Here is an 11,107-nt window from a genome sequence, read left to right as displayed (position 1 = left end):
GTCGGGTTCTCCGACGTCTCTGGTTCTTCCACTTCCACGTCATTCTGAAGTAGACTGAACCGCGACATGGAGAAGAAAGGGATTGTTGCTCTCGATTGTTGACCGCGATTGTCTCCCGCCGGAGCCCCAACGCACCACCGCCCCAATCGCGTGCAACAATCCCTTACAACTCCATGTCGCGGTTCATGTACTTCAGGGAGTCAAAGCCAAAGTTCCTTTCCCCCAATTCCTTCTCAACCATAAGTGAGATAACCCCCACTACGAGCCTCGTTGTGGAAATACCAGAGACGTCACCGAACCCTAGATGTTATGCGCCATAACACCAACAGCAGAATGGTTATCCAAATAACAAAGAAGTGTACAGCACTTGCGTTACAGTGTGTGCATTCACACACACACACACACACACACACACACACACACACACACACACACACACACACACACACACACACACACACTTTGTTAAAAGCATCTGCCAAATGATCGTACAAATGTGTACCTCTTACTTTTGCCATCTGTTCTCTATATATTACTAATCTCTTTTGCAGAGGGTTGAGTGTGACTTTGGTATAGACACAAGTTATTCTGTTCCATGTCAATGTGAAACAATATCAAGTGCGCAACATGGTCATTCTGCAGCTGCTTATCACAGGTCAAGGGTCATCGATGTAATATGTGGTAAACCCTTAAGTTGTGGTAATACACGGGCCAAATTGTGACATCTAACCCAAATCTCCTCTCCTAACGCTGCTGATTCACTGTGCCTCATTGGCTATATCCTGAGCCAATCGGAGTGCTTTTTATATTCCATGATCACCATCTGCCACCGTCCATCATCAAGCATTTTTTCCTCATTATTGTTGATCCTGTACATCTAGACCCAATAAATAAATCGAAGGCGCCCACTATAATAAAGGAAATCTGATATCTTGGGATGTTGCAGGACTACAATAAGCCGGTCCAATCGTTAATCTCGAGCCAAATTAATGATTGGACGGCCTACCTGTCTGTCTACCTACCTGGAAGGCCAGGGGGGATCTGCTTTGTAACTTAAGGGGGGCACGAACATGGAATTTCTTTCTGGAGTGGACATCAATGATATCATCAACGTCTATCAAATGATCTGCTTTAACAGACAGAGCCATTAATTAACGGATAGCCAAGACCTATGGCTCAAATGTGTGTTTGAAGAATGTCTTGATGTTTATTTTGGTCCTTTTGATGTTGATCAACAAATCAACCTTACATTTATGACCATAAGTGATACACTGCATGAACCACTAACTAAGAAACAGGATGTGTCTTACCACACAGTGACACTGCAAGCACATGTAGCAAGTAGCCTCTGGTTAAAATACTTCCTGTTTGATCAAAGTAGGCGTTAAGACTTTGACATGCTGGCTTTCAAAACGCATAGAAAGACCGAGCACTCATAGGGGTAGGACGATAAGAAACTCTGAAAACAGTTTGGACCAACGCGACCAAGGTGATTAACGCCACGCCCAACATGGCCAGGAACACACAAGGAGAGAGAGAGGAGAGGATAGTGGACAACTACGCTACCAGTGAGAGCCTCAGAGATCAACACCAGGACTGTGTGGGGACAGAGGGGTCCTCCAATACTCTGGGAACAGTAAGAAGTCAGCAGCCGGACCCTGTGAGCCCTCCTAGGTGTCAGATCAGGGCTGTGGTGGTGCTTCTGGTCCTGCTGTCTGTTGCCCTGCTGGCTGGACTGCTTCGGTTTGTAGTGCAACACAAGACCGTATGCATGGACAGAGACGTGGAGCAACTTCTCCAGAGGCTGAAGAATGTGACAGAGCAACACAAGACCGTAAGCATGGAGGTTGAGCAACTTCTCCAAAGGCTGAAGAATGTGACAGAGCAGAGAGACACACTGCTTTGTAAACAGGAATGTCGAGGTGGTTGGGATAAGTTTGGTTGTAAATGTTACCAGGTTTCCAACGCGTTGGGATCCTGGAATAAGAGCAGGGAGCTCTGTGTTTCCGACGGAGCAGATCTGGTGGTGGTGGAAAGTAAAGAGGAGATGGACTTCATTAGCAGGTACAGCGGGGCCCCCTGGCTCGGAGCGACAGATGAGGCCAGTGAAGGGGTGTGGAGATGGGTTGATGGGACCGTCCTGTCAGTGGATAACCCCTCCTGGAGAAGAGGGAAACCTGATGGTGGCAAGAACAAGAACTGCTTAAGGAGGGACCGGGGGCGGCAGCCCAACAATAAATGGACAGATGAGAGCTGTGAAGACTACAGATATGGGCTTTGTGAATATCATTTAATGACATGATGGATGAAAACATTTCTTTGTCTGACAGATGTGTTTCTTTGACTATTTTTTTTATCTTAATGCCAACTAACATTCGTTGTTTTGTTTCATACTTGTTGAGTTCTGCCATTCGATCAGAGCTGTGATTGGCTGCAAGGTTTTATATCTCCTTAAAAGGAGATGACATGAAGAATCCACTGGTCACTGCAGGAGCTGTACATAGATGCTGCTCTTGTTACATTATTATTTTCAATGTTTCCACAGTTGCTCTCGGTGTTGGAGGCTGAGGTTAGGCGGTAAATAGTCATGACAGTCATTGGCTGGATTTCAGTTGCTGCAAACCACACTAGTTCTCTATTTAGGGCTTCATTTGCTGCCTTTGCCCCTTCAGCTTGTTTAATAACTTTTCCATTGAAATGTATCTCGTCTTTGTCACCATACAGTGATCACTATAAAACACTATTAAACACTATAAATTATCTGTTGGTTCTACGGTGTTCAGAGTAACAGTAGACTTGTGTCTTGGTGTCTGAATGGGATTGTAGGTCTGCACTTAGTTTTGCGTTACTGGATGAACACTTTTGAAGGTACATATGCATACATGCATTCTCATACATACAGTAATTTGTAAATTGCATACGTACATTTTGTTTCCATTCAGCTGTGTTTGCTGTAGTGAATTTGACCTTTTATTAAAGCAGCTCTTGATTAATATGTTTTGCCGAATTTTCCTTAATTGGATTTAGTTTGGACTTGGTCCTTTTGAACAGACATTGTTCAAAGGGACAATGATATGGATTTTTTTATTTTAAATTTACTTTTGAGACTCAATAGAAAATAGTTTAGTCTTTTAATCTGATCCTGGGTCACTCAACCAGTGCCAGGGTTCAATTCCCTCTGGGGCCGCCACTGCTTAGAACAGTTGCATCATAAACCTAATGTTTCAGTCACTCATTTATCTGTAATTATTACAGTTACATTATTGTCAAGGCGTTTTGGAGGAAGCATCCGCCAAACGATCGTACAAATGATTCCCTCTCACTTGTGCAATCTGTTCTCTAAATATTCTCTATAAGCCTACTTTTGCTGAGGGTTCAGTTTGACTTTGATGTAGAGTGTTCTTCTGTTCAATGTCAAAGTGAAATATTATAAAATGTAAACATGGTCATTCTGCAGCTGCTCATGGCAGGTCAAGGGTCCTCGATGTAGTATGCAGTCCACCCGTTAGTAGTGATAATACATGTTTAAAAAAGCTAACTTTCTCCTTGCATTTTTCTTGCATTTTATTTTTAAATTTCTTATTCAGTTGTTACATTTTCTCCTCTGGCCTTTAGAATGGACATCCACCAAAGCGGGAAGGCCTCTAGTCTAGACGATCACAACACACCCTCACAGCAGCAGCAGCAGCCGCCACCATGGTTACCGTGGTATCCATGGACCACACGCTGCACGGAGGCAGAGGACTCGGGGGACGTCGGGAGCGTTCTCCTCCTGACGTCGTTTTCCCACGCGGTCACTTGGATACAAAGACAAAAGACTAGCTCAGACGTTGTTGGATTTTCTCTGTTTTCCTACTTTTGCTTCTATTCAAAGATTTTTGTTTTGTAGATATGCCGACGGTTTGTACAGCAATAAAGTTGTCACAAGATGATGCGTTTTGTCGGCGGTGGAGAACTAATTGAAACGATGCTGTGTTAAAGTTAGAGTAGGCAATTTATTTTAGAAGCATTTCTTCTCATAATTGTTGATCCTTTACATCCAGACCCAAATAATAAATCTAATACGCAAACAAAAATAAAGGAAATTCGGATATCTTGGGATGTTGCAGGACTACACTAAAGGTGCGGCCACACCAACCGCGTATCTCGCGTAATTTTTACGCGCGTAACGCGCGTAAAATGTTGCTTGACCATTTTGTGTCAAAAATGGGCATACGCTCCTAACGCGCCTTCGCTCCTAACGCGCCTAGATGAGTCCATGTCCATGCAAGTGAACGGAGCGTTCCCTCTTCGTCATAACAATCAAACCAAACATCCTTCACATTCACCGAGCGAACATTACGAAAGTAAAATGCACATTTCTCGCTAAAAATGTTTCCATAAACGCATTTAATGGCGTAACTATGTTACTATTTCCACCCAGAATAAAGAAAGTTGTCGGCCGTGGCTGCGCTGGAGTCCGAGGTAGGAAACCCAAACGCCGCCGTGTTTGGATGATAGAGTTTAGATCGGGTTAGATTAAATAATCTCGGATATAAATAACAATAATCGGGTTAAATAACTTCACATGGTGTGTCTGGTGTGTTTCCAGCATTCGTAGTGTTGATCAGCAGATATATAGCCCGCCAAGACGTTGAGGTTGCTTAGTAACCAGAGACTCTGTCCATGCAAGTGAACGGAGCGTTCCCTCTTCGTCATAACTATCAAACCAAACATCCTTCACATTCACCGAGCGAACATTATGAAAGTAAAATGCACATTTCTCGCTAAAAATGTTTCCATAAAAGCATTTAATGGCGTAACTATGTTACTATTCCCACACAGAATAAAGAAAGATGTCGGCCGTATGCTTCTGTCCAAGCTCACTACTCTCTGCCAGTGACGTTGGGTCAAGCTCAACGCTGATTGGGCAACGCGGCTAATCGTCATGCGTATGAGCGTAAAAAGTTCAATTCTTTGAACTCTTGAAATGTACGCGCGTATATATACGCGCGTAAAATTTTGCTTTTACGCGTGTAACGCATGTACGTGTCTCATACGCGCGTAAACCAATGGTTCCCTATGGAAAAAATTGCGATTTTATACGCGAGGTACGCGAGATACGCGTCTGGTGTGGCCGCACCTTAAGCCCGTCCAATCGTTTATCTCCGGCCAAATTAATGATTGGACGGCCTTCCTGTCTGTCTATCTACCTTGTAGACTGGAGGCAGATCTGCGTTTTTATTTAAGGGGACATCTTGAGGGGACATCAATAATATCACCAATGTATATCAAATGACCTGCTGTAACAGTCACACAGCCATTAACAATATATGCAACGGTTCAGAACGGTTAGCCCAGACCTAAGGCTCAAATGTGTATTTGAAGAATGTCTTGATGTGTATTTTGGTCCTTTCGATGTTGATAGAAAAATCAACCTTACGTTTATAACCTTAAGTGATGCACTGCATGTACCACTAACTAAGAAAAGAGGATTTATCTAACAATAGACAGTGACTCTGCAAGCACATGTAGAAAGTAGCATCTGGTCAAAATACTTCCCGTTTGATTAAAGTAGGTGTTAAGACTGACATGCTGACATTCAAAACGCACAGAAAAACAGAACACTCAAAGGGGTAGGACGATAAGGAACTCTGAAACCAGTTTGGACCAGAATATGGCTGAGGTGATTCACTCCACGCCCAACATGATGACCAAGGCCAGGAACACACAAGGAGATGGAGAGGAGGGTATAGAGGACGACTACGATAGCATTGAGAGTCTCAGAGAACAACACCAGGACTATGTGGAGATTGAGGAGTCCTCCAATACTCTGGGGACAGTAAGAGGTCAGCAGCTGGACCCTGTGAGCCCTCCTCGATGTCCGATCAGGGCTGAGTTGATTCCCTCCACAACCAACATGATGACCAATGCCAGGAACACACAAGGAGAGGGGGAGGAGGGTATAGAGGACATCTACGATAGCATGGAGAGCCTCAGAGATCAACACCAGGACTATGTGGGGACAGAGGAGTCCTCCAATACTCTGGGAACAGTAAGAAGTCAGCAGCCGGACCCTGTGAGCCCTCCTAGGTGTCAGATCAGGGCTGTGGTGGTGCTTCTGGTCCTGCTGTCTTTTGCCATATTGGCTGCAGTGGTTCGGTTGGCAGCGCACATCATGTTAGCATTTAGAGTAGTGCTGTCAGTTAAACGCGTTATTAACGCCGTTAACGCAAATCAATTTTAACGGCGTTCATTTTTTTATCGCGCAATTAACGCAATTCTTTTATTTTATTTTATACATACATGTATATCTTTTTTTTTTTTTCCTTTGGCTCAAAACAAAGAAGCAGTAGCCTGACTGCCTCGTTCAAGGCAGTATGCTTGTATGTTCATCGTTTAATTGCACTATAGGCTTTTTTTTGTATCATCCTGTTTTGATCAGTAAATGCCGATGTTGTTATCAATAAAAAAACATTTGCACAAGGCAAGCCGATGCACTTCTCAATGTAGGGGCATTAGAATGAGAAAAATTAATGGGAAAAAAAAAACAAGGGATATTTAGCATAGAAAAAACATTTGAAACGTGAGTTAACTATGGCATCGCGATTAATCGCGATTAAATATTTTTATCGCTTGACAGCACTAATTTAGAGCCTCAGAAATCTACACCAGGAATAAGTGGGGACAGAGGAGACCTCCATGTCCCTGGGAACAGAAAGCAGTCAGCAGCCGGACCCTGTGAGCCCTCCCTGGTGTCAGATCAGGGCTGTGGTGGTGCTTCTGGTCCTGCTGTCTGTTGCCCTGCTGGCTGGACTGGTCGGGTTAGCAGTAAAACACAAGAAGAAGACTGTAAGCATGGACAGAGATATGGAGCAACACTTCCAGAGCTGAATAATTTGACAGAGAGAGACTCACTGCTGTGAATATCATTTAATAAAACGATTGATTAAAACATTTTTGTGACTTCTTTATTTCTTAATGCCAACAGACGTTGGTTGTTTTGTTTCATACTTGTTGAGTTCTGCCATTCGATAAGAGCTGTGATTGGCTGCGAGATGTTATCTTCTTAAAAAAGGAGATGACATGAAGACTTCACTGGTCACTGTAGGAGCTGTACATAGATGCTGTTCTTGTTATTTTATTTTTTTCAATGTTTCCACAGTACCGCTTGGTGTTAAAGGCTGAGGTTAGGCGGTAATGAGTCAACACAGCCATTAGCTGGTTTTCAGCAGTGTCAAACCACACTAGTTCTCTATCTAGGGCTGCCATTGCCTTTGTCCCCTCAGCTAATTATTTCATTATTTTTTCTGTTGAAATGTATCTTGACTTTGGCGCCATGTAGTGTGATCACTACAAAACACTTCTGTATAAATTATCCGTTGGTTCTACGGTGTTCAGAGGAACAGTAGACTTGTGTCCTGGTGTCTGAATGGGCTTGTAGGTCTGCACTTATTTTTGCGTTGCTGAATGAACACTTTTGAAGGTATTATGCATAGAGGCATTTGCACACATAGTTATTTGTAAATTGCATTGAATCTTTAAATGAAGAGTCCATTCAGCTTTGTTTGCAGTAGTGAATTTTAGCTTTTATTCAAACAGCTCTTGATTAATAAGTTTTGCTGATATTTTATTCATTGGATTTAGTTTGGATTTGGTCCCTCTGAACCAACGTTGTTCAACTGGGTCCATCTGTTCTATATATATCATGTCAAAGTGAAACATTATCCAATGTGCAGCATTAACATGGTCATTCTGCAGCTGCTTAGGTCAAGGGTCATTGATCTAGTATGTGGTACACCCGTTAGAAGTGATAGTTTATACAAAATAATCTCCCATTTGTTCTCCCAACCATCTCATTTGTTACTTTTCTCTTCCGGCCTTAGAATGGACGTTACCGAAAACGGGAAGGCCTCCAGAAGATCACAGCACACCCTCACAACACCAGCCGCCACCATGGTTACCGTAGTAACCATGGACTCGGGGGACGTCGGGCCAGAAGGACCACTCTTTCTCTCTTTCGTAATCACCATCTGCCTAATTCATCTATTTGGCACAGGCTTTTTTCACGCTAAATAAAAGATTTACCTTAAAATATGACTTAGAAAATTATGCTGTGAGGCTAACGACGTACAAAAGAGCTATTATAGCAAAGCTTCGCCTCGCATGGGGTTACGATTCTTTTTCATTTGTTACCTTTTCTCTCCCGGCCTCAGAATGGACGTTCACGAAAACGGGAGGGCCTCCAGATGATCACAGCACACCCTCACACCACGGACCTAGTAGCTCTTCTGGAGGCCTTTCCGTTTTCGTGGTCGACCTCATTGAAAGCCTACTGCAGACAACCAGTATGGAAAATTCAAGAATAGAGGGCTACGTCACCGAAGTTGTACCCACTTACTGCGATATAACGTTCAAATCGCATTTTAGGATGCAAAAGAAACGTTTTATCTATTGCTTTCTGTGTAGGAAAGGAGTAAATGATTTCAATATAGTTTAGTTTAATGCCATGGCAACAAATGTCACGTAGCCGAAGAGAGCATCTGTTTGTGGAGAACTACCTCTTCAGACAGTTTGCCTATGTTCGTAAACGTTTGCTTGCTTATGTTCGTTTAACGGAAAATGTTTAAAATCGTTCGCGAACGTTCGCCTATGTTCAGGGGCGCCGAAAAGGGGGGGTAAAGGAGACGGATTCTAGGGGCCCATGATGGAGGGGGGCCCAGAGAGGCCCCTAATGATGATGAAATTATAATACAGAAAAAATAATGACACTAAGTTTCATTCTTTTCATGGGGCCCAAAATCCCTAGCGGCGCCCCTGCCTATGTTTGCGATTCTGAACGCACCTCAGCTCTACTGGTGGTTGGGTCAGCAGGGCCCTAAGTTTTCCACCCTTGACGGTACCACTGCACTCTGGTGTATTACCAGGTTTCCAACGCGTTGGGATCCTGGAATAAGAGCAGGGAGCTCTGTGTTTCCCTCGGAGCAGATCTGGTGGTGGTGGACAATAAAGAGGAGATGGACTTCATTAGCAGGTACGACGGGGACCCCTGGCTCGGAGCGACATATGAGGCCAGTGAAGGGATGTGGAGATGGGTTGATGGGACCGTCCTGTCAGTGGAGAGAGGGAAGAGGGAAACCTGATGGAGGCAAGGACAAGAACTGCTTAAGGAGGGTCAAGGTGCAGACCCAGTTAAAATGGACAGATGTGCTCTGTAAAGAAAAAAACAATGGGCTTTGTGGATATAATTTAATAAAATGATCTATGAAATTTTTTCTTTGTGACTATTTTTTATACCTTAATGCCAACAGACGTTGGTTGTTCTGTTTCATTCTTGTTGAGTTCTGCCATTCGATAAGAGCTGTGATTGGCTGCAAGGTGTTATCTCCTTTAAAGGAGATGACATGAAGACTTCACTGGTCAATGCAGGAGCTGTACATGCTGTTCTTGTTACATTATTTTTTCAATGTTTCCACAGTTGCTCTCTGTGTTGGAGTCTGAGGTTAGGCGGTAAAGAGTCATGACAGTCATTGGCTGGTTTTCAGTTGCTGCAAACCACACTAGTTCTCTATTTAGTGCTGCATTTGCTGCCTTTGCCTTTGTCCCCTCAGCTAATTAATTAATTATTTTTCTGTTTAAATGTATCTTGACTTTGTCACAATGTAACTCACTACAAAACATCCATGAATTGTCTAGTGGTTTTACAGTGTTCAGATAGAGAGCAGCTTGCGGCCGGACATGGTACCACGCGCTCGTGTTTACAGTGGATGTATCGCAATGGCGAGGCGCACACAGCTTTTGGCCGTGTTCTGTTAATAATCTAGAACACTCAGGGTGCTCCGGCGGGAGTCCTGGAGATCTATATCTAAATAATCATATTATACATAAATATCTAGATATTATAATATATATTATCAGGGCCAAATGCCATCTGCGCCTCCAGACGATATTATGAATCTCCAACGACTGCGTCGGGTTGTCCGACGTCTCTGGTTCTTCCACTTCCAAGTCAATCTGAAGTAGACTGAACCGCGACATGGAGAAGAAAGGGATTGTTGCCCTCGATTGTTGAACGAGGGCAGCGCCGAGTTACGACCGCCCAAACCGCGGGCAACAATCCCTTTCTCCTCCATGTCGCTGTCCATGTACTTCAGGGATTCAAAGCCAAAGCTCCTTTCCCCCAATTCCTTCTCAACATAACCCCCACTACGAGTCTCTTTGTGGAAATACCAGAGACGTCAGAGAACCCTATATGTTATGCGCCATAACAGCAACAGCAGAACGGTTATCCACATATCAAAGAAGTGTACAACACTTGCGTAACAGTGTGTGTATTCACACACACACACACACACATGTGGCGCTCGCACGGTCGTAGCTCATTGTCTCATTGCCTGGCCAAATTCTCTTGGAGGGCAAAGCAGTGAAAGGGATGGTAACATGTCAAAATTCCAAATCAGCGCGTCTGAGCTTTGTTTTTTCAAAGGCAGAGCAGGATACCTAGTGCTCGTTTTACACATAATGCCATTTCTAGCTACTGGGAGACCATAGGCAGGCTAGGGGAACTGATTGATGTTAGAAAACCTCATCAAGTGACATTTTCATGCAATGGGACCTTTAAATCGGATGTCGTTTGGAATCGGTCCCTTTGAACAGACATTAACCTGATATTTAATTTACTTTTCGGACTTGGGAAGATTAGTCTTTTAATACGATCCTGGGTTGCTCAACCAGTGCCAGGGTTAATTTCCCGCTAGTGCCACCCGTGCGTAGGATAAAACTAACATTTCCTTCACTCATGTTTATGCCATTATTGCAGTTACATTATTGTTAGGACGCTTTGTTAAAAGCATCTGCCAAATGAATGTACAAATCTTTTCCTCCTACTTTGGCCATCTGTTCTCTATATAATACTAATAACTTTTGCAGAGGGTTGAGTTTGACTTTGGTATAGACACGCGTTATTCTGTTCCATGTCAAAGTTAAACTATATCAAGTGTGCAACATGGTCATTATGCAGCTGCTTATCGCAGGTCAAGGGTCATCGATGTAATATGTGGTACACCCTTAAGTTGTGGTAATACACGGGCCAAATTGTGATATCTAAACCAACTACTCTCCTAACGCT

General features: G+C 43.5%; 1 protein-coding gene across 2 annotated transcripts in view; it reads left to right on the top strand.

The window, feature by feature from the left end:
* Nucleotides 1-1,339: 1,339 nt before the first annotated feature.
* The window catches only part of LOC115532151 (CD209 antigen-like protein C), an 86,785-nt gene continuing 77,017 nt past the window's right edge, over nucleotides 1,340-11,107 (top strand). The window contains exon 1 of one of the 2 annotated variants that reach the window (XM_030341712.1): nucleotides 1,340-1,803. In XM_030341712.1, the coding sequence (XP_030197572.1) occupies nucleotides 1,511-1,803 (293 nt within the window). In that variant the 5' untranslated portion in view covers nucleotides 1,340-1,510. Of the gene's footprint in view, nucleotides 2,996-11,107 lie in introns of those variants that run through there. The other variant, XM_030341711.1, reaches the window with a different exon arrangement.

The sequence above is a fragment of the Gadus morhua genome, chromosome 19 (genome assembly GCF_902167405.1).
Source record: "Gadus morhua chromosome 19, gadMor3.0, whole genome shotgun sequence".
NCBI lineage: Eukaryota > Metazoa > Chordata > Actinopteri > Gadiformes > Gadidae > Gadus > Gadus morhua.
Note: the sequence above shows the minus strand (reverse complement) of the source record. Positions and strands in the feature narration are given on the sequence as shown.